This window comes from Hyla sarda, chromosome 13 (genome assembly GCF_029499605.1).
Source record: "Hyla sarda isolate aHylSar1 chromosome 13, aHylSar1.hap1, whole genome shotgun sequence".
NCBI lineage: Eukaryota > Metazoa > Chordata > Amphibia > Anura > Hylidae > Hyla > Hyla sarda.
The window spans coordinates 16,283,361-16,304,119 of NC_079201.1; the positions used below are offsets into that span (position 1 = coordinate 16,283,361).

At 41.9% G+C, this 20,759-nt stretch overlaps 1 protein-coding gene across 3 annotated transcripts in view; it reads left to right on the forward strand.

Moving 5' to 3' along the window:
* LOC130297452 (homeobox protein TGIF2-like) overlaps positions 1-20,243 on the forward strand; it is a 37,268-nt gene extending 17,025 nt beyond the window's left edge. The window contains exons 1-3 of one of the 3 annotated variants that reach the window (XM_056549940.1): positions 13,564-13,662; positions 16,665-16,900; positions 18,544-20,243. In XM_056549940.1, the coding sequence (XP_056405915.1) occupies positions 13,644-13,662; positions 16,665-16,900; positions 18,544-19,152 (864 nt within the window). In that variant the 5' untranslated portion in view covers positions 13,564-13,643 and the 3' untranslated portion in view covers positions 19,153-20,243. Of the gene's footprint in view, positions 1-13,563; positions 13,663-14,624; positions 14,706-16,664; positions 16,901-18,543 lie in introns of those variants that run through there. The other 2 variants (XM_056549941.1, XM_056549942.1) reach the window with 2 other exon arrangements.
* The last annotated feature ends 516 nt before the right edge of the window (positions 20,244-20,759 follow it).

Below are 20,759 nucleotides of genomic sequence, written 5' to 3' on the forward strand. Positions count from 1 at the left end.
GTTGCAAAACTACAACTTCAACCATGCTTTAGAGCTGTATGCACTTCTAACCTGTGATAGTTTGTAAGCAAACCAAAATAATGTATCTAAAACTCTACGGATGATCTATGGTAAGTATACGCTGTTAAGTGTATGGCCCTTGGTATATCTGGGAAAGTGGCAATGGGGTAGGAAGGAGTAAAATGTCTGTTTATATATGCAAATCCATAGACATGGCAAAGCTCTTAGGGCAGTGTTTCCCAACCAGTGTGCCTCCAGCTGTTGCAAAACTACAACTCCCAGCATGCCCGGACAGCCGAAGGCTGTCCGGGCATGCTGGGAGTTGTAGTTTTGAAACAGCTGGAGACACACTAGTTGTAAAACACTGCCTTAGGGATCGATCTATGCACGTATTTCATCTATACAGACGTCTGTACATTTTAGGTGTAATTTAAGAAAAATTTACTTATACATATTTGGTATCACCCTCATCTCAAAGTGAAGACCACCCAGTGTTATCAAAAACTGCAAATTCTACAAAATGAGTCCGGATCCCCTTTACCATCACAAGTTGTCATGGCTGGGGTCCAGCAGGTCTCTATTGGGTTTCTTTTGATGGCAAGAATATTGCTGCAGGCTACGCTTGTTTTTTTTTCCAGTCACATAATACAGGAAGCCCAAAGTGCTGATGTGAGGTGAACTAACACCCAAAAACTGTAATAGTACAATAAATTAAAAAAGAAAAAAATACTTGTAAAAAATTTTTTTTTTTATATATTTACCAATTTATGTGCCTCCAGCTGTTTTAAAAATACAACTCCCAGCATGTCAAAGGCTGCAGCAGAATCCCTTTAAAAACAATGGTAGGCTGCTGTGGTGGAATTTCTGAAAGGGGTCTTGATGTGCCCTTAATGGCTATGTATTGTATAAATTAATATAAATAAATATGTATAATTTTATATATATATATATATATATATATATATATAATTTACATATTTATTTTTATAAATTTATACAATACATAGCCATTAAGGGCACACACACACACATATACATATATATATATATATATATATATATATATACGGTATGTGTGTGTGCCCTTAATGGCTATGTATTGTATAAATTAATATAAATAAATATGTATAATTTTATATATATATATATATATATATATATATATATATATATATACACATATTTATTTATATTAATTTATACAATACATAGCCATTAAGGGCACACACACATACCGTATATATATATATATATATATATATATATATATATATATATATGTATATGTGTGTGTGTGTGCCCTTAATGGCTATGTATTGTATAAATTAATATAAATAAATATGTATATATATATATATATATATATTACATATTTATTTATATTCAGAAATTCCACCACAGCAGCCTACCATTGTTTTTAAAGGGATTCTGCTGCAGCCTTTGACTGGCCATGCTGGGAGGTGTATTTTTAAAACAGCTGGAGGCACATTAATTGGTAAATACTGTGTTATGCTGGGTTCACACTACGATTTTCAAATAAAGTAACCGTATACGGTTTTCCGTAAAAAAACGTATACGGTGGTATCCGAAACCGTATCCATAGCGAATGCATTGGAAACCGTATTTCAATTTTTGTGTACGGTTGCATCCATTTTGCCGATTTTTCAATCGTAGGCAAAAACGTTGTCTACCAAGTTTTTGTCTCCGGTTGGAAAACCGTATGCAAACTGTATACGTTTATTTTAACATTGTTGTCTATGAGAACCGTACACAGAATCGCAGAATACGGTTGCACCAGTTTTTTCTAATCTGTTTTTTGTAGTTCACACATGCGCAGATCTTTCTAGAATTCTCCCCAGAAATCCCCCCTCCCTTTCCATGAAAAAAAAAATTACTAAACCGTAGGCAAAAACGCATGCAAACGGATAGAACCGTACATACGTTTTGGAATCGTATATCGTAAAAAAACGTATACGGTTTATACGGTTGCATACGGTTTTAGCAATACGGTCACCGTATTTGAAAATCGTAGTGTGAACCCAGCCTTAGACGGTTGGCTGGCCTTGTCATATTTTCAGTAATGTGTATGTGGGAGCCATTGGACCAAAACTATGATATGCCAAAGATAAATATAAATAAAATAATTATATATATATATACACACACACACACACACACACACACACACACACATACTGTATGTTATACTGACGTGTATTATGTATATATTGCACCAATATACTGCACAGCAATGTACGCAGAATATATAAGGAATAACTCTTGGACAGGTAAAGGATTTCTTGACTTCTCCTTCTGCCATGGAAGATGATCCCCCTTAGCGTGAAGATACATGCCAAACAGAAGACCTTGTCTGACAAACAATGACAGTCTTAATGGTATGCAAGGGGTTAATTTCCTATCTTTTCTAAAGGAATCTGCTCTACTAATCCTTTCAGTGAAGAGACTTTTTTTGTGATTCAATTACTAACAAATGGGCCCCATCCCCCTATGCACAGCCTTGTGGAGTTTTCTACTACCTGGTGTTATCTACTTTTTGGCTTCTCTGGGCTCCATATCTACATTAGGCCGACCCTGTGTGCTGATCTATAGTAAGGTATGCGGGTGCACAGGGAGATGGGTCGGAGCCTTTTTTTGCCTCAAATGGGGCTATTTTTGTGTCAGGATCTGGCCCACCAGAGTACCCTTTGGTACTATTGTGGTCCAGTCTTAGGTTATGTTGCGATCAGATAAATCCGAAAAATTCCACTCGGAAATTCTGTTGCAGCGGAGTCCCATTGTTTTCATTAGAAGTCTGCTGCACGGTGCACACAGCGGAACTCTGAAGCAGAAACATCTGCTGTGTAAATTCCGATTCTGTCCTCCGCAAAAAGAATTAGCATGTAATTTTTTCTTCCGTTCGGAAATCCATCCCCGTCCATGGAGCGGTCCTCAGGCTAGGTTCACACTACGGAATTTCCGCCTGCAATTCCGCTTTGAAATTGCAGGCAGAAATACCGCTAGCTAAAATGTACAGTGTAGTGAATGGGTTTCCGTTCACAAATTCACACTTCGGAATTTGTGAAGCGGAATTTGTGAATGGAAAATCTGCTTGGAAATTTCCGCCTGAAGAATGGCGTTGCTCATTCTTCCAGCGGATATACTTGCGGAACACATTGCAGTCTATTGGAGACTGCAGTGTCAGAGCGGTCCTAGCGCCGACTGATTCAGTCGGCGCTGGCCGCACTCAGAATCTCCAGGCGGAAATTTTCTGCCCGGAGATTCCGTAGTCTGAACCTAGCCTAACTGTGGCTGTCTGCGAAATGTCTGCAGATTTTCCACTGTGTGAACGCATCAGAATTCCGCTTGAAAAATACAGTGCAGCAGCCTGCTATACCATTCACACTACGGACCCCAGACTGGCGAAAAATAACTTATCCTCCCGCGATCACCGGGATGGGACCCCGGCGCTCTCAGTGAGGAGCGCGAGTCATCTCCATTCATTTCTATGGGAGCGCCAAAGGAAAAAAACAAAGGAAAGTAGCTTCTTGGGAGTGCAAAATGACAGGACAGTTTTTTGTGGCTTTTTTTCAGGACACAAAAAAACACAATTTTTTTTTTAAAGAGACAGGCATCCTTTTCTAAATTAGACAACCTCTATAAGACCAGGTTATGTGTGTGTTTCCCGCTGGGGGTGTTTCACAGCCCTTTTTCCGCAGCAGAAAATCCGAAGCAGATTACATTGACGTCGACACGCTCCTAACCCGCCTGTGTAGACGTACCCTATGTTCTGTAAAGCTTGCTGTGGAATTTTCATAGTTTTGCGGAATTTCAACACAGATTCTGGCCGGAATTCATAGCCCCATTGACTTCAATGGGGTTCATTCTTTTTGCGAAAATACAGGAAGATTGGAACAGCTGTATCCCCAATTAACACAATGTGCACTATATTTTGCGGAATTTTCCACCAGGAAAATCCGCTCAGAAATTACGCTGTGAAAACGTAGGCTATGGCCATGTTCACTTGGCAAAAAGTGTGCCGAAAGTCCGCCCAGAAAATACAGGTGGGCATCCCGCACATTTGCTTTTTTATTTTTGTTCAATGTTTCTGCGGATTCCGCTCAGAAGTGCATTGCTGTCTATGGAGGCAACACATTTGCGAGCAGAATCCGCAGAAGCATTGAACAGGTTCAACGTTTTTGCAGATGCCGGAATCGGGACTTCTGCCGTGTACGCATTGATGTAGGTTTTATTTATACCTACATCGGAAGTTCTTTTAGGAGCCTCCATTGCAGATTTTGAAGAAAAATACATTACACCATGAAATTACCTCACACCATGATAGAGACCTATTGAAAGTCAATGGGGGTCTGTCAAGTGCCATCAATGTCTGTGAGGTAACAGATCTCTGCAATCATGAGTCCAAGCAGCAGAAACACTTAGGCTGGGTTCACATCACGTTTTCTCCCATACGGGAGTGCATACGGCAGGGGGGAGCTGAAATCTCGCGCTCCCGTATGCCTTTCTATGCGCTCCCGTATGTAATTCATTTCAATGAGCCGGCCTGAGTGAAACGTTTGGTCCAGTCGGCTCATTTTTGCACTGTATGCGCTTTTCCCCCGGACCTAAAACTATGGTCAACCACGGTTTTAGGTCCGGTTGAAAAAGCGCATACGGCGCAAAAATGAGCCGACTGGACCAAACGTTTCACTCCGGCCGGCTCATTGAAATGAATTACATACGGGAGCGCATAGAAAGGCATACGGGAGCGCGAGATTTCAGCTCCCCCCTGCCGTATGCGCTCCCGTATGGGAGAAAACGTGATGTGAACCCAGCCTTAGGCTAAAGAAAACCGTATGGCAAAAAAAAACGGATGGAACAGTAAGGGAAAAAGTAAACCGTATGCGTTTTTAAACTGTATACTGTTTTTAAAAGTGCATACAGTTCCGTCCGTTTTTATAAAAAAAAAATAAAAAAAAACATAGTTTTGTCCATTTTTAATGGGAGGGGACTTTAGGATGCAAATGCGTGTGCAAAGTAAAAACCGTATACGGTTTCCCGTATGGAACTGTATACATGTGCGTTTCCCATTGACGTCCATGTTAAGAAAAACGTATGCGGTTGCAGTACGGTTTTTAAACCGGAGACAAAAATGTGGTCAACCACATTTTTGTCTCCAGTTTAAAAACTGTACTGCAACCGCATACGTTTTTTTTTTTTTAACATGGACGTCAATGGGAAACGCACATGTATACAGTTCCATACGGGAAACCGTATACGGTTTTTACTTTGCACATGCGCATTTGCATCCTAAAGTCCCCACCCAACACCCCTCCCATTAAAAATGGAAAAAATTATCAAAAATGTATGTTTTTTTTTTTTTATATAAAAACTGACGCAACTGTATGCACTTTTAAAAATAGTATACAGTTTAAAAACGCATACGGTTTAGGCTGGGTTCACATCACGTTTTCTCCCATACGGGAGCGCATATGCATTACGTATTCGCTCCCGTATGTAATTCATTTCAATGAGCCGGCCGGAGTGAAACGTTCAGTTCGGTCGGCTAATTTTTGCGCTGTATGCGCTTTTTCCCCGGACCTAAAACTGTGGTCAACCACGGTTTTAGGTCCAGTTGTAAAAGCGCATACGGCGCAAAAAATGAGCCGACCGAACGTTTCACTCCGGATGGCTCTTTGAAATGAATTACATACGGGAGCGCATACGAAAGCATACCGGAGCGCAAGGTTTTAGCTCCCCCCTGCGGTATGCGCTCCCGTATGGGAGAAAACGTGATGTGAACCAGCCCTTACTTTTTCCCATACTTTCCCATCAGCTTTTTTTGCCATACGTTTTTTTTTAGAAAAACAGATTGAAAACAGTATGGCAAAAACGAGATGTGAACCCAGCCTTAGCCTGGGTTCACACTACGTTTTTGCCATACTGTTTTCAATCCGTTTTTCTAAAGAAAACCGTATGGCAAAAAAACGGATGGAACAGTATGGGAAAAAAGTAAACCGTATGCGTTTTTAAACAGTATACTGTTTTTAAAAGTGCATACAGTTCCGTCAGTTTTTATAGAAAAAAAAACCATACATTTTTGAAAATTTCGTCCATTTTTAATGGGAGGGGTCTTGGGTGGGGACTTTAGGATTCAAATGTGCATGTGCAAAGTAAAAACGTATACGTTTTTCCCGCATGGAACCGTATACATGTGCGTTTCCCATTGACGTCCATGTTAAAAAAAAACGTATGCAGTTGCAGTATGGTTTTTAAACCGGATACAAAATTGTGGTCAACCACGGTTTTGACTCCGGTTTAAAAACCGTACTGCAACCGCATACGTTTTTTTTTTAACATGGACGTCAATGGGAAACGCACATGTATACGGTTCCATACGGGAAAAACGTATACGTTTTTACTTTGCACATGCGCATTTGAATCCTAAAGTCCCCACCCAAGACCCCTCCCATTAAAAATGGACAAAATTTTCAAAAACGTATGGGTTTTTTTTTCTATAAAAACTGACGGAGCTGTATGCACTTTTAAAAACAGAAGACTGTTTAAAAACGAATACGGTTTACTTTTTTCCATACCGTTCCATCCGTTTTTTTGCCATACGGTTTTCTTTAGAAATACGGATTGAAAACAGTATGGCAAAAACGTAGTGTGAACCCAGCCTTAGGCTGGGTTCACACCACGTTTTTCAAATACGGTAACCGTATACGGTTTTCCGCAAAAAAACGTATACGACCGTATCCGAAACCGTATGCATAGAGAATGCATTGTAAACCGTATTCCAAATGTTGTGTACGGTTGCATCCGTTTTGCCTCGGATACGGTTTTGCCGATTTTTCAACCGTAGGCCAAAACGCTGTAGACCACGTTTTTGCCTCCGGTTGGAAAACCGGATGCGAACCGTATGCGGTTCTTTTAACATTGTTGTCTATGAGAACCGTACACAGAATTCCAGAATACGGTTGCACACGGTTTTGCTAATCCGTTTTTGGAGTTGACACATGCGCAGATTGGAATTTCAATAGAACAATAGTAGCTTTATTAAATTGCTGAAAAACTAATTCCAACAAAATAGCAAAACCGTTGGCAAAAACTGATGCAAACGGATAGAACCGTACGGGGAAAAACCGTATACGTTTTAATTTGGAGTCATATGGTTGCATACGGTTTTTGCCATACGTTTTTTTAGCAGAAAACCGTATACGGTAACCGTATTTGAAAAACGTGGTGTGAACCCAGCCTTACACAGATGTGAAGGAAACAATGTACCGTATATGAGGCGGTGGATGTCAGACATTAATCCATTATCAGTTGTGTCTCAAAGTTTGGTAAAAACAGAAGTATAGCTGCAGGTAAATGATGGCATGTGCTTATGAAACAACGTAAACACCACAAAAACAAAACTTCACCACATTGTAACGCCTTGTGCTGTGGGCACCATGGGCACTAGGACGAGGAAACAGATACCCAGATAATCGGAGGAAGAGCCTGTGCCATATCTGTAAAAATATTCTCCTCAGAAAAAGCATTGAAAAACTTATTGACAAACCAATTACCTTTCTCGTGACTGGAATCCATTCCATCGTTCATCGATACATGTAAGAAATATATAGGGGGAGATTTATCAAAACCTGTCCAGGGGAAAAGTTGCTGAGTTGTCCATAGCAACCAATCAGATCGCTTCTTCGAAGCGATCTGATTGGTTGCTATGGGCAACTCAGCAACTTTTCCTCTGGACAGGTTTTGAAAAATCTCCCCCATAGTCTTTTCTTATGAACATCATGAGGTAATAGATGAAGAAAAACAACGTTTTGGGGGGAAAAAAATTACCTCAGAAACAAATCCTGCGTATACATTTTAACAAATATGAGATATAAAGGATAGGACTTTCTCATTATTTTACAACAGGACCACTATATTCTGTCCTGAAAATCCAAGTAGTTTTGGCACAGCCTTTGTCTGTCTGGGCATGCTGGGAGTTGTAGTTTTGCAACAGTTAAAAAGCCACACTGGTTAGGAAACACTGGTCTATGGAGCTGCAGAAGATAGCCGAGCATAGTGCTAGGAAACCTGTAATAGCTCAGGGCTCAAGTCCTGTGGGAACTGAGTTCCTGCACTTTTTCCACAGCAGGAACACCATTCCTATTAGCAGGACCAGCCCTTGAGTGGAAATCTTGGGTGAGTTCACACGCTTTTTTTCTTCCCCAGGACTTGACCCCTGCGGTAGCTCCATGGACAATTCAAGCGCAAGTCGCAGCTACGTTCATAACAATGTGTTAGGGTCCCGTTCTAGAGCCCCCTTAGGCTAGGTTCACACTACGGAATTTCCGACTCCAATTTCGCTTTGAAATTTCAGGCAGAAATTGCGCTTACTAAAATGTATAGTGTAGTGAATGGGTTTCCGCTCACAAATTCACACTGCGGAATTTGCGAAGCGGAATTTGTGAACGGAAAATCCGCTTGAGAATTTCCGCCTGAAGAATGGCGTTGCTCATTCTTCAGGCGGAGATACTCGCGGAACACATTGCAGTGTATTGGAGACTGCAGTGTCCGCACGGTCCTAGCGCCGACTGATTCAGCTGGCGCTGGCCACTCTCGGAATCTCCGGGCAGAAATGTCCTGCCCGGAGATTCCGCAGTGTGAACCTAGCCTTACAGTTTGAAACTTTTTACCTATTCGGAATACCCCTATAAGGATAGGTTCACATTAAAAAAAGCGCAATAGGTCTGTGGTATCTGGTATTAAAGGAAATAAATATATATATATATATATATATATATATATATATATATATATCGTGGCATATCTTCAGGGAGTCCATTCCCTTTAGTGAAAATTTTCAGATGCCAGACAACCCGTCTATTTGTAATATGAAAAATGCAAAAAATTAAATAAAAAAATAAAAATAACGGCTATAGGTGACAAATTGCCTGAAAAAAGCCACATATAGAGCATGCTGCATTTTAAATGGACCCATAATATGCAATACAAGCCTAGAAAATTCACCACAAAAAAATGTACTGTTTATAGTCCATGCCATGGTTCCCTATTAAAGGGGTACTCCACTGGGAAACATTTTTTATTTTTTTTTAAATCAACTGGTGCCAGAAAGTTAAACAGATTTGCAAATTACTTCTATTTAAAAATCTTAATCCTTTCAGTACTTATCAGCTGCTGTATGCTACAGAGGAAGTTGAGTAGTTCTTTTCTGCCTAATGCAAAACAAGAAATAGAGTGGCCCGTCACAGCAGGATTAAGGCTGTAGCGTCAGTGATATAAGGCTGTGGTGGAGTGCACGTGTAGCCCCTGTAGATGTGCCAATAACGGAGGTGCAATGAAGCAAGATGAATACGAGAAGCTTGAAGAAGCGCAACAGTCTGTCCTGGTGTACGCTCCCCGCCTCCCTCCCTCCCTCCACCTGCTTGTTACCTGGTATGCTGCATTAAAGCTCCGTTGCCAATGGTGAGTGCAGTCTCTTTACTTCTTCTCGTGTTCTTTTCTGTCTGACCACAGTGCTCTCTGCCGACCCCTCTGTCCCTGTCAGGAACTGTCCAGAGCAGGAGAGGTTTGCTATGGAAATTTGTTCCTGATCTGGACAGTTCCTGACAGGGACAGAGGGGTCGGCAGAGAGCACTGTGGTCAGGTAGAAAAAAACTACTCAACTTCCTCTGTAGCATACAGCAGCTGATAAGTACTGGAAAGATTAAGATTTTTAAATAGAAGTAATTTACAAATCTTGATACTTTCTCTAGTGTGTGCACCCCGCAGGTGCTGCATTTGTTATACATCGGGTCCGGACGCTGCCAGTGATTACCAGCGGTATCTTATATTTGCATGTTTAGCTGTATGGTGTGCTTTCTCCTCCTAATGCGGTTTATAATTTACAAATCTGTTTAACTTTTTGGCACCAGGTGATTTGAAAAAATGTGTTTTCTACTGGAGTACCCCTTTAAAGGGGTAGTCCAGTGGTGAAAAACTTATCCCCTATCCTAAGGATAGGGGATAAGTTTGAGATCGCGGGTGGTCCGACCTCTGGGGCCCCCTGCGATCTCTCTGTACGGGGCCCCGGCTCTCCGCCGAGATAGCGGGTGTCGACCCCCGCACGAGGCGGCGGCCGACACGCCCCCTCAATACATCTCAATGGCAGAGCCGGAGATTGCCGAAGGCAGCGCTTCGGCTCTGCCATAGAGTTGTATTGAGGGGGCGTGTCAGCCGCCGCTTCGTGCGGAGGTCGACACGCCCCCTTCCCGCGGGCTGTCGGGGCTCCGTACAGGAGATCGCGGGGGGGCCCCAGGGGTCGGACCCCCCGCGATCTGCAACTTATCCCCTATCCTTAAGATAGGGGATAAGTTGTAAACCACTGAATCACCACTGGACTACTCCTTTAAGGTCTGTTTTTTTTTTGCCTTGGATGTCTTAGTTTGTGGTTTTCCATTATGCAGTTTTTGTGGGTTTTTTTTTCTACACTGAAAAATTGATAAGGAATTTACTCGACGGAATTCAGCATCAGAATTTCCATGCGGAATTCTGCACTAGAATTCCGCCGGATATTCCGCAGCAGCACAGTCCCATTGTAGTCAATGGGATTCTGCTGCGTTGTGCACATGGCGGAATTTCCGCACCAGGTGTTTCTGTAAGGGAAATTTTGTTTTCCGTGTCCACAGAAAGAATGAACCTGTCCATTCTTTCTGCGGACTCTGCACAGAATACATAGCCTTCTATGAGATGGCGCATTCCTAGCACATTGTGCCGGCGTCCGCAGTCTCCTGGATGTCCGCAAAGAGATTTACTGTGCGGACATTCCAAAGTGTAAACATTTAAAAGTTCTACTGACATAAATGACCTTTCGGTCGCTCTTTTTGCGGGTGAAATTCCGACGCAAAAACCATCTGCCACAAGAAGGTTAAATATGTTCGCTCTTTGGCGTAATCGGCGGGTAAAAGCCCACTGAAGTCATTGGGATGGTATTCTTCCTGAGTTTGGAGTAGAATTGATGCAGAATTTTCTAAAGGAGAATTGAGGGCCAGTCCAATGGGGGGGTTCACTCATCATTGGCGTTTTTTTTTGTTTCTTCGTGTTTGACAATGGCGTTTTTTTCTCCAACAGAATTCTATGGGAGAAAAAAAAAAACACCAAGAAAAACGCAATACGGGTTTAACATTGGCAATTTTTTTTCCTCCTTGTGATCGGTGCAGCCCAGGTAAGATTCCCCCCCGTGATCGGTGCAGCCCAGGTAAGATTCCCCCCGTGATCGGTGCAGCCCAGGTAAGATTCCCCCCCGTGATCGGTGCAGCCCAGATAAGATTCCCCCCCTGTGATCGGTGCAGCCCAGGTAAGATTCCCCCCCATGATCGGTGCAGCCCAGATAAGATTCCCCCCCCCCCCCTGTGATCGGTGCAGCCCAGGTAAGATTCCCCCCCTGTGATCGGTGCAGCCCAGGTAAGATTCCCCCCCTGTGATCGGTGCAGCCCAGGTAAGATTCCCCCCGTGATCGGTGCAGCCCAGGTAAGATTCCCCCCGTGATCGGTGCAGCCCAGGTAAGATTCCCCTCGTGATCGGTGCAGCCCAGGTAAGATTCCCCCCGTGATCGGTGCAGCCCAGGTAAGATTCCCCCCGTGATCGGTGCAGCCCAGGTAAGATTCCCCCCGTGATCGGTGCAGCCCAGGTAAGATTCCCCCCGTGATCGGTGCAGCCCAGGTAAGATTCCCCCCGTGATCAGGCACAGATCCAAAGTTTAATTGTCTAGATTGTATAGAACGTTAGGTGACAGATATAGCAGCTCACTCTCCTGGTTTCCTTTGACAGGGGCGGGGCGTCGTTTAAATGCGGCGCTGTGATTGGCCGCCGCTCTCGAGTGGGCGGTTGGTTTAGAACGTTGGAGTTTCTGTCACTTGTCTTGTGAATGAAACTTTTCTATTCGTATTTAATCAGCTTGTAAAGAAAAGATAAAAAATAACAAACGCGCTTAACCCTTTGTGCGGCGCACATGTATTGTTATGTAATGAAATAAAAATAAAATAAAAACACAAAACGTGGTGGCCGGGGTAACAGAATTCTATGGGAGAAGAAAAAAAAAACACTAAGGAAAACGCAATACGGGTTTAACATTGGCATTCCCCCCCCCCCCCCCCCCCCCCCCCCGTGATCAGGCACAGATCCAAAGTAAGGGTACGTTCACACGCGCAGATTTTTTTAGTGGGTTTTCTGCTGCGTATTTGAAAGTGGGCGGGCTCTTCTCGGCTGTGTGCAGCCGATTTTCCGCAGCGGAATGTACACCGGAAAAATCCACCGCAAGCCCCATAGGAACTGTGCCGGATTTTCCGCAGCGTAAATTCCGCCACAGAAAATCTGCTGCGGACAGCCAAGAAGAGCCCGCCCACTTTCAAATACGCAGCGGAAAAATCAGCGCGTGTGAACGTACCCTTAAAGTGTCCAGATTGTATAGAACATTAGGGGATTCACTCATCATTGGCGTTTATTTTTTTGTTTGCTTTTTTGTTTTTTGCCTCGGTGGCGGTGTTCAACATTCGCAACACGCTGAGAGACAATGGCGTTTTTTCTCCAACAGAATTCTATGGGAGAAAAAAAAGAAAAAAACACCAAGAAAAACGCAATACGGGTTTAACATTGGCGTATTGTTTTCTACTCTTCATAACAGCTGTGTGAACTTAGCCTTATGATAAATTCTCCTCATTCAAAAGCCATTTTGGAAAAATCAAGTATAGCAGGGTTTCCTAACCAGGTGCCCCTGGCAGATGCAAAACTACAACTCCCAGCATGCCCGGACAGCCGAAGGCTGTCCGGGCATGCTGGGAGTTGTAGTTTTGAAACAGCTGGAAGTACACTGGTTGGGAAAGACCCAACCAGTTGTAAAACTACAATTCCCAGCATGCCTACATAAAACTCCCACCTCAGTGTATTTTTTTTAAAGAAACTATCCCTGTGACAAAAACTACAATCCCCATCCACCCTGGGAGTCGTAGTCTTCCAACCCTAGCTGCATTTCCACCATTGTCCATGACAGAAAACTGACTTGCCCATGACATGAGAGACGCCATCCTTCACGTCTGCCACACAAGGGGTGAGTATAAAGACGCCATGTGCCACAGTCACGTAAAGCGACGATGCCGGATTGGCGGGAATATCCGCTTTGCTTGCAGTCAGACACCCAAACCCCCCCCCCCCCCCCCCCAGCCACCACGTTTTTTGTTTTTTTATTTTATTTGTATTTATTTTTATTTTTATTTAATTACATAACAATACATGTGCGCCGCACAAAGGGTTAAGCGCGTTCGTTATTTTTTTGTTTTTCTCCTTTTCTTTAGAAGCTAATTAAATACGAATAGAAAAGTTTCATTCACAAGACAAGTGACAGAAACCCCAACGTTCTAAACCAACCGCCCACTCGAGAGCGGCGGCCAATCACAGCGCCGCATTTAAACGACGCCCCGCCCCTGTCAAAGGAAACCAGGAGAGGGAGCTGCTATATCTGTCACCTAACGTTCTATACAATCTAGACACTTTAACTTTGGATCTGTGCCTGATCACGGGGGGGAATCTTACCTGGGCTGCACCGATCACGGGGGGGAATCTTACCTGGGCTGCACCGATCACGGGGGGGATCTGACATGAGCCAAGTCCTTTCTGGTAAGTCTGATTAAAGCAGAAGGCACATCCTGACATCCTATAGTTTTTAATCCTATGGGAATGCAGTTTTTAACCTAAAATAAAGCTGGAGGCTTTTAAATCTGGCTGAAAAGGGGAACAATAAATGTCAGTCTGATTTTTTTTTTTTTTTTTAAGTATTATTATTATTAATAATGTTTAAGTGGTGTGTGTGTGCTGATATATATTTATGTTTAAGTGGTGTGTGTGTGTGTGTGTGTGTTGATATATATTTCAGTTATATTTTTAAGTTTGTGTGTGTGTGTTTTTTATATATATATATATATATATATATATATATATATATTTTAGTGTGTGTGTGCGTGTGTTTTGATAAAAAAATAAATAAAAATTAAATGGTGTGCTTATTTTTTTTTTTTTTAAGTGGTGTGTGTGTGTGCAGATTTTTTTAAAATAATTTTTTAGGTGTGTGCCTATTTTTTTTTTTATTTGTTTTAAGTGGTGTGTGTGTGTGTGTGTTTATTATAAAAAAAAAAAAAAATATATATATATATATATATATATATATATATATATAATATAAATTAGTTTTTTTTTTTTTTTTAAATGGTGTGTGTGTGTGCTGATATTTTTTATTTATTTTGTGGTGTGCAGATTTATTTTTATATTGTTTTTTAAGTGGTGTGGTGTGTGTGTGTGTGTGTGTGTGCTGATTTATATATTATATTTTAGATTTTTTTTTTTTTTTTTTATAAGTGGTGTGTGTGTGTGTGAACAAAGACCACCCATCAAAGTTTGTGGCTTGTGATGTCTCACCCTACCTGCCCCTGCAGGATGAGGGTTGTTCTCTATTGGAGAGTCTGGAGTTTGAAGTGACAGCTGGAGGGAGAGAGAGAGAGAAGGGAGGGAAAAGGAGGGGGGAGACTCACACAAGTTCCTGTTTCTCTTTGAAACAAAGAAACAGTCTGTCAGTGAGGAGAAGTTTAACTTTGAAGGAGCCAGGAAAGGGGGGAAACCCGCACCCCCACATAGTGATAGTCACCCCTTAACTATGGAAGTGATCAGTAAGTATAGAAAGGCTGTATTTTTGGGGGGCTGGTGTAGAGTTAGGGGGGCCCTTGTACAGGCCATGTGCTGTCTTTGTTCCCATGTGCTCGGATCTCTGACCCTTTAATCTGTGTAGCCGGGTGTATTGTGGGCTTTAACATCTGCTCATCACAATCCACTCTTCTTATATTGTTGGACCTCTGTGCTGCTGTGCCCATCAGGTTTTGGGGTGGGGGGCTCCCACCATAGTTTGCTGCATCAGGTAAAAGGCGACGTCCTGTGTCCACATGCCCTGTGCACGTACACAGCCCACCGCCCCACATCTTTTGGGAGAGGAGGAGTGAAGGGTGGGGGGTGAGGAACATCCATTTGCTCTGTCTTGGAGTTTGTGGGAAGGTCCTTGTTCTATTCTTGTTTTTTGGAGGGAGAAGGGGGCTTATTCTTTTGCATTTGAACAGACACAGGCTGTAGGGGGTCTTCAGCCTATTGTCTTGCATGCAGGGGATTGTTGTGGGGGCTGAATTCAATCATCTGCTGCTGGGGATGGGATGGACTGGCTGCAAGAAAGACAATGCAATACGCTTCTGTGTCCAAAGTGTTAAAAGGAATTCGTTATTGTCTGATACTGTCTGACCTGAGATTTGTGCTTTTTTTTTTTTTTTTTTTTTTTTTTTTTTTTTTTAACATGCACCAAATTTTTTATAGAGATATAGATATAGATATAGAGAGAGAGAATCAATTTACATTTTTATATATAGAATTTTTAAATTGATTATAAATAAAAAAATATATATATTTATCTAATCAATTAAAAAAATTATATATAATTTTTTTTAATTATAGAAAAAAAAAAAATATATATATATATATATATTAATAATTATTATTTATTTTTTTTCATTATAAATAAAAAATAAAAATAATATATCTATCTAATCTTACCATGCTGGGAGTTGTAGTTTTGCAAAAGCTGGAGGCACACTGATTGGGGAAGCCCTGCCCTAAATTGTCAACACAGATTCCTAGCTGATTTGACGCCATAGACTTGCAGGTTATCGATCTGACAGGTTGTTATTAGAGCTGTCAGATTATCGGCACATTCATCGGACCGCTAGAAACCTTTTTGTTTCAGTTTCGATGGGATCTGCTTAGGTATTTTCAGACAATTTGCAGATTTCTGCAATTTTCTTATTTTTTTTAAGATTTCTTTTGCAGTGTATCTGCTTCATGTAAACATAGCCTTAGGCTGGGTCCATGTGCAGTAGTTTATTTTATTATTTTAATTGTTTTAGTTTTTTTGCAAAAAAAAAAAAAAAAAAAATGGAATAGAACCAAAAAATATATATCAGGAAGATTTGCCCATTTTTTTATTTTTTATTTATTGACCCACTCCTAGTTTTGGCTAAAAATACTGACATAAATGGAACCCAACCTTACATGGCTCCTATTGAATTAAAGGGGGTGGTCCATTAGAGTACCAGGGTCCACCAGAGGGGGTGTTTGCTTTGCAGTAGCTAAGCTTGTCTTGGTCATGCAGGGGGTCCTATACTAGGACTATTGACTCCATATGTCCAGTATTTGGTCTGGGGGAGGGGGTGCTGGAATTGCAGAGAGGTGAGAAGAGGAATGTGCTAATGAAACAAAAGGTGAATGGGCTTTTTCCAGAGTACACAAAGTTACTGACTATCTAGATGCAATGAGGATGACCATTTTAGGTGTGGACTTAGCCCCTCACCACTCCCTGTAGGTAGCCATTTTGTGGGATACTGAACTCTTTTAGTCCTATGTTACCGAGTCCTGGTAGACTGCTTCTACACTGTGTGACATATAATTAATAATAAAATATATATATATATATATATATATATATATATATATATATATATATATATATATATATATATATTATAATATCTTTTGGGTATGTAAACCCCCCCCCCCCATATTTTATTTACTTTTATATTTTTCCATCACAGGACCATCCACAATGATAGAAATGGAACACATCCATCAGACCGATAGTGACGCTGGAGAAGATGACAGCAGTGTGGAGATGGAGCTACCTGGTGCGAAGAGGAAGCGCAGAGGAAATCTCCCAAAAGAGTCTGTGAAAATTCTGCGTGACTGGTTATATGAGCATAGACACAATGCATATCCTTCTGAAGCTGAGAAGAGCATCTTGTCAGGACAAACTCGCCTCACTGTGCTACAGGTATAAATTACTGTTATATAACGGTGACTGCTGGGCTAAGTTCACATCAGTGTTGTGCTCTGTCCCGTTTGATGTCCGTTCCTTTTTTTTTTTTTTTTGCGCCAGGCGGAACCTAAATGAGTCGGAACACAACGGACTCTGCCGGATGTCATATGTTTTAGTGGAGGAAAAAAAAAATACTGCGCTAAAGTCCCGTTATTAAGACTGGCTCAGCTCTTCACAATGAAGCACAACGTTGACGTGAACTAGACCTTAAAGGGGTACTCCGGCGCTTAGACATCTTATCCCCTATCCAAAGGATAGGGGATAAGATGCCTGATCGCGGGTGTCCCGCCGCTGGGGACCCCCGTGAACTTGCACACCGTTAAAATCAGTCCCTGGAGCGTGTTCGCTCCAGGTCTGATTACTGTCAATCACGGGGCATTGTGACATCACGTCCCCGCCCCCGTGTGATGTCATGCTCCGCCCCCTCAATGCAAGCCTATTGGAGGCTGTCACGCCCCCTCCCATAGTCTTGCATTGAGGGGGTGGAGCATGACGTCACACGGGGGGCGGAGCCGTGACATCACAATGCTCCGGCCCCGTGATCGACAGTAATCGGGCCCGGAGCGAACGTGCTCCGGGGACTGCTTTTAACGGGGTGCGGTGTGCAAGATCACGGGGGTCCCCAGCGGCGGGACCCCCACCATCAGGCATCTTATCCCCTATCCTTTGGATAGGGGATAATATGTCTAAGCGCCAGAATACCCCTTTAAGGGGAACCTGTCAAGTTCCATGCTGCCTGAACCATGAGCAACATGACACGGGGACAGGAGCCCTTATTAGATCAGATTTATTTTCCCTCACGGTGCCTCTAACTTATTTATGAGCAATGTTGAGTCTGGGGAGAGAAAGTGCCTACACCCCCCAACAAAAAAAAAATGTTGCACTCGTTTTAATGGGCTGTGACTGGTTTTGCAGTTCAGACTCGGGGCTGGTTCACATCACGTTTTCTCCCATACGCGAGCACGTATGACAGGGGGAGCTACAACCTCGCGCTCCCGTATGTAATTCATTTCAATGAGCCGGCCAGTGTGAAACGTTTGTTCCGGTCGGCTCATTTTTGCGCTTTTTCCCCGGACCTAAAACTGTGGTCAACCACTGTTTTAGGTCCATTTGTAAAAGCGCATACGGCGCAAAAATGAGTCAACCGGACCGAACGTTTCACGCTGGCTCATTGAAATGAATTACATACGGGAGCGCGAGGTTTTAGCTCCCCCCTGCCGTATGCGAGAAAACGTGATGTGAACCCAGCCTCATTCAAGTGATGGGGCTGCCCTGCACTACCAGATGCTGCTGAAGGCCAATAACGGGACTGTTTTTAGGGAAAACAAAGTAGACAATCCCCTTTTAGGGTAGGATTACAAGAATTTAAAGCCAACGCGAAGCAAAATACGACACGTGGGACCTGACCCTTATTTAAAGCTGTAGATTTGAAGTTGTCTTTAATCATTTAGTTTACATTATAATTTGCAGCATCAAATATGCTCAGGATACTGTAGGTGTGAATAGAGCCTAAAAGACTCTTAGATCAGAAGGTATACAGGTATAGAATGGTTTGGACATGTAACACTTAAACTGACCTTGTTCTTCTCCATCTGTAGATTTGCAACTGGTTTATCAATGCTAGACGAAGAATCCTGCCTGACATGCTTCGCAAAGATGGAAAAGACCCAAATCAGTATACAATCTCTCGAAAAGGGAACAAAACCCCGGAGCCTCCTGCTCCTGTTTCTCATACACCGATGGAAATCCCTACAATGAAACCTCTTGAGCTCACAACAATAACAAAAATGGAGCACCAAACCATTCCCGGTATGCTGGTGGTCCCCCCTATGACTGCTGCTGGCATAGTACCTCTGCTTTACCCCTTTAGACACCCAATTCATGCTGTTGCTACAGTAAGTCATGACATCATCATGCCCAAGGTGGCCCCCGCCATGAAAGCTGAAGAAGGTGGCAAACCGGCGGAGCTGCCCAACAAATTTATAGCGGAACTGCCCAACAAACGTACTTGCCACTCCACAGACGAGCTTGGACAATCTCCTCCGTCTATCTCTCCCCCTTGCTTCGTTGAAGGTGCAAAGATCAGCAGATTGCACATCTTGGCGCACGTAGCCACACAGTTTATCGCCGACATGGAGGCCGAGGAGGCCAAGCGTAAAGCCGCTAGTAGTGCTCTCAGCTCTCTTCACAACTCAAAAACCTTATGACCCGGTTAACATGGACCATATATATTTCCGTGCCTCTTTACACAGCTACAAGAGTCCATCTACTTCCTTGAGTATCTTTTTTATTTTATTTTTTATTTGCCTTTTTTTATATACAAGAATTTAATTTTGTTACCTCAAGGAAAGAGTGGGCCAAGATGGAACATATTCACTTCAGTGTCTGCAAAGAACGCACAAACCCTCATCTTATGTGGGGGCTCTTAGCAGATAGCCAAGATAACAGGTCATATAGATATATATTTTTTTTTAATTTTATGGACTTCCAGTACTTACTGTTTACACTTCGCATTGAATCCCCGACTGCTTTTTCCGTAGTTGGAATGGATATAAGGGCAAAGAGGCACCTTGGGACACTACAGGTGGGGTGGCCATATTATGTGAACCCTTAGAGCATAGTGTTCTGCAGATATGCTGCTACCCCCCCATCTGCACTTTATTGGTTATTGGCAATGTATAAGATCACTACGGCTGGCATTCGGAGGAGGTCACTCGCACAGGACTATATACAACCTTCTCTGACTTGCTCAGCACCCTTGTCTTACATTGCCCCCCGGTTACTTTTCAAGTGTTTGTTGGGGAGGAGGGGGGATTAAGTTGTATTAACTGAGCTTCCTTCTAGACACTGTCCTATACAATTATTTTTTTCTTTTTCCCCTTTTGAATTTTTTTGATACTGTGAATGTTAGTTGCTGTTATATAGCCACAAAATGTTCAGTATTTACTTGGCTGATTTACTTTATAACAAAATTATTATTTTTTTTTTTTTCTTCTTAAATTGATAACTTTGTATCACAGTGTGACTGTTGGCAGCCGCCAAATGAATTTTAGTAAGAAAGAAATAGAAAATACAGTATTACTTTTATATATATATATGTGCCATTTATTTAGAGATGTGCTGAGTATACATGCCTTTTTGTTGTTTATAAGGGGTTAAAATATGAAAATAAATTTTATACAGTGATGTATGCAAACTTAGATTTTAATGTATTTGTTTTATGCTGTATGAATACTTTCCTGGTATAACCACTAGATGGCACGATATTTACACAAATTTCAATAGGGTTTTTTTTTTTTTTGTTGTTTTGTTTTTTGTTTTTTCTCCCCAAGATGGCACTCTCTGTAGTTTGCATTTCAGAGAGTGGTATAAGGTACCTCTGTACTTGTTCCCGTCCCCCTACACTTTATTCTTTATTATATATTCTATATAACGGGTAACAGTGGAGCAATCCAACAGTTTTAAGCTAGATGCTACAATTTTTGAACATGATCTTATATTTCTGTGTATTAGCGCCAGCCAACGTGATACTTTTTTTTTTTTTTTAGAAGTATATCTATTTGTGCAATGTTTCCTTGTTATATTGTGAATAGGGTAGCATACTTTAAACTTTTTCTACGTATATGATTTTTTTTTCTTTGCGTGTTTTGCATGTATAAAAAAACAAACAAAAGTCTTACCTCTTTTTGATCAAAAAATGTAAATAGTTAGGTTTGTATATTTGTAAGAGAAAACCTTTGCAAGTGTCTTAAAAGGTTTCCAGAGGTCTTCATAGTCATTGTTTTGTTTTTATTTTTCCCTTTTAATTAAATAA